This window comes from Mercurialis annua, linkage group LG1-X (genome assembly GCF_937616625.2).
Source record: "Mercurialis annua linkage group LG1-X, ddMerAnnu1.2, whole genome shotgun sequence".
NCBI classification, from domain to species: domain Eukaryota; kingdom Viridiplantae; phylum Streptophyta; class Magnoliopsida; order Malpighiales; family Euphorbiaceae; genus Mercurialis; species Mercurialis annua.
In genome coordinates, this window is record NC_065570.1 from 40,455,796 (window position 1) to 40,458,082 (window position 2,287).

At 34.1% G+C, this 2,287-nt stretch overlaps 1 protein-coding gene across 1 annotated transcript; it reads left to right on the top strand.

Moving 5' to 3' along the window:
- The first annotated feature begins 319 nt into the window (after window positions 1-319).
- On the top strand, window positions 320-2,021 carry LOC126669204 (uncharacterized). The gene is made up of 5 exons (XM_050362613.1): window positions 320-621; window positions 665-893; window positions 979-1,234; window positions 1,297-1,577; window positions 1,683-2,021. Exons 1-5 carry the CDS (start codon window positions 320-322, stop codon window positions 2,019-2,021), a joined length of 1,407 nt encoding a protein of 468 aa, XP_050218570.1.
- The last annotated feature ends 266 nt before the right edge of the window (window positions 2,022-2,287 follow it).

Here is a 2,287-nt window from a genome sequence, read left to right on the forward strand (position 1 = left end):
TGAAATGGTATCAGAGCATTGAATTTTAGCAGTTATCTTTTTCTTCTTTCCCTCTCATTTTCTCGGGAAACAAACACTTCATACTCATTTGAAATTTCTCTCTGTTTCACAAGTAAATCATAGATTCATAATACTTGCATTATTGTGATTCTTGCGATCATATTTTCTTTCAAAGATGACAACCGCTGATACTCAAAATCTATGGAGACAGGAAGAGAATCTTGCTAGTCCATTTTACATTCATCCAAACGAGAATCCAAGTCTTGCTTTCGTTACACCTTTGTTGAATGGTGTTAATTAGCATTTCTAATCAAGATCCATGAAGAGAGCTCTTTTGGCTAAGAACAAGATGAAACTGGTTGATGGATCAATTTCTGTGCCTACAAAGGATAATCCAATGTATTCTGTGTGGGAACGAAGAAATAATCTAGTGATGTCTTGGATCCAAAAATTAGTTTCTCCTCCTATTAGCAAGAGCATTGAATGGATTGATGCTGCTCTGGAAGCATGGATTGATCTTGAGTCAAGATTTGCATTAGGAGATGCATATAGAGTCTCACTATTTCTATCCGAGCCTTTTCCTCTCTTTTGTTGTCGTCTCTTTTATCCTCGTCTTTTTTCGTATTCAAGAATAATTGAACAATTTCAAACATAATACACTTAGTGTAGTTGAATACTTCACACATCTCAAAGAAATGTGGGATGAACTTATCAATCTGAGGCCTATTCCAGGTTGCAACTGTGATCCTCAATGTACGTATGGAGGTTATGAAAAGATAAGGAATTACAGGGACAATGATGCTGCTATAAAGTTCCTAAAGGGACTTAATGAGAATTTTGCTACGTTGAAATCAAAAATCTTGATTATGGATCCATTGCCAAATCTAAATAGAGTTTTTTTCTTTCGCAAGTCAACATGAGAGGCAAGTTGCTGGTGGTTCATCAAACTTTGTTAAACCAAGTGTTTTCTATACTCAGAGTGCAAATTCCAATGTTCACAATGCTGGTTTCACTCCTAATGCTGGCAATTTTCAGAAAAAGGGAAACTACAAGAAGTTTTCAAATAATAGTATGATGAAGTGCACTCATTGTGGATACTCAGGTCACACAGTAGACATCTGCTATATAAAGCATGGCTTTCCTCCAAACTACAAGTCAAAGGGAAGATCTCAAAATTCTTCACATATTAATCAAGTGGAATGTGCTAAAGCTGAAACTAATCATCAGCTTGAGAGTCAGACTATGAATACAATGAACATGGATTCTTCAATGATAAATTGTATGCAATTCACTCAGGAGCACTATTCACAACTCATGTCAATACAATCTCAACTACTGTCAATTCCATAGGCAATGAATCAGGTATAATATCTCTATCCTTCTTTGAGAAATCATATTCACAAAAGGAAAAATGGATCATAGATAGTGGTGCAAAAAACCATATTATTTGCTCTTTGAGTTATTTCAAACATTACAAAGTTGTTTCAAATTGTTTTGTGCATTTACCAAACAATCAAACTACTCAAGTTCCTCATGTTGGTACTATGCATCTTTCAAACACATTCATTCTTCAAAAAGTCCTCTATATTCCTGCTTTTTCTTTCAATCTAATCTCTGCCAATCAACTGAAAGATACAAAATAAATTTACATTCTTTTGTATTGTCATACTTGTTTCATCCAGGATATCCAAACAATAATGAGGACGATTGGATCAGCTAGAAAGCTTCATGGATTATACATCCTTGACAAACCTCATTTTCCTATAATCAAGCTTGCAGCTGCTACAACCGCACAACAACTTTTTCCTGCACTTATTGAACCTTCTCAACTCTGGCACTATAGATTAGGTCATCTTTCAGATTCTAGAATGGATGTATTTAATTCAATAGATTCAAGAATTACAAAACCAAAACTTCATCATTGTGAAGTCTGTCATTTTGCTAAGCAAAAGAAAATTCCATTTCACATTAGTACTTTAACTGTAAAATCCAATTTTGATCTAATACACATGGGTATTTGAGGTCCTTCAAAAATCAGTTCTCATTATGGACACAAGTATTTCCTTTCTATTGTAAATGATAAAACCAGGTATACCTGGATTTACATGCTGAAACTTAAATCTGAGGTTCAAAATCTTATTCAAAATTTCATTGCTCTTATTGAAAGACAATATGAGTCAAAAATCAAATGCATTAGAAGTGATAATGGATTAGAGTTCAGCATGCCTCATTTTTACAAATCAAAAGGCATTATCCACCAAACCATTTGTGTTTACACTCCACAACA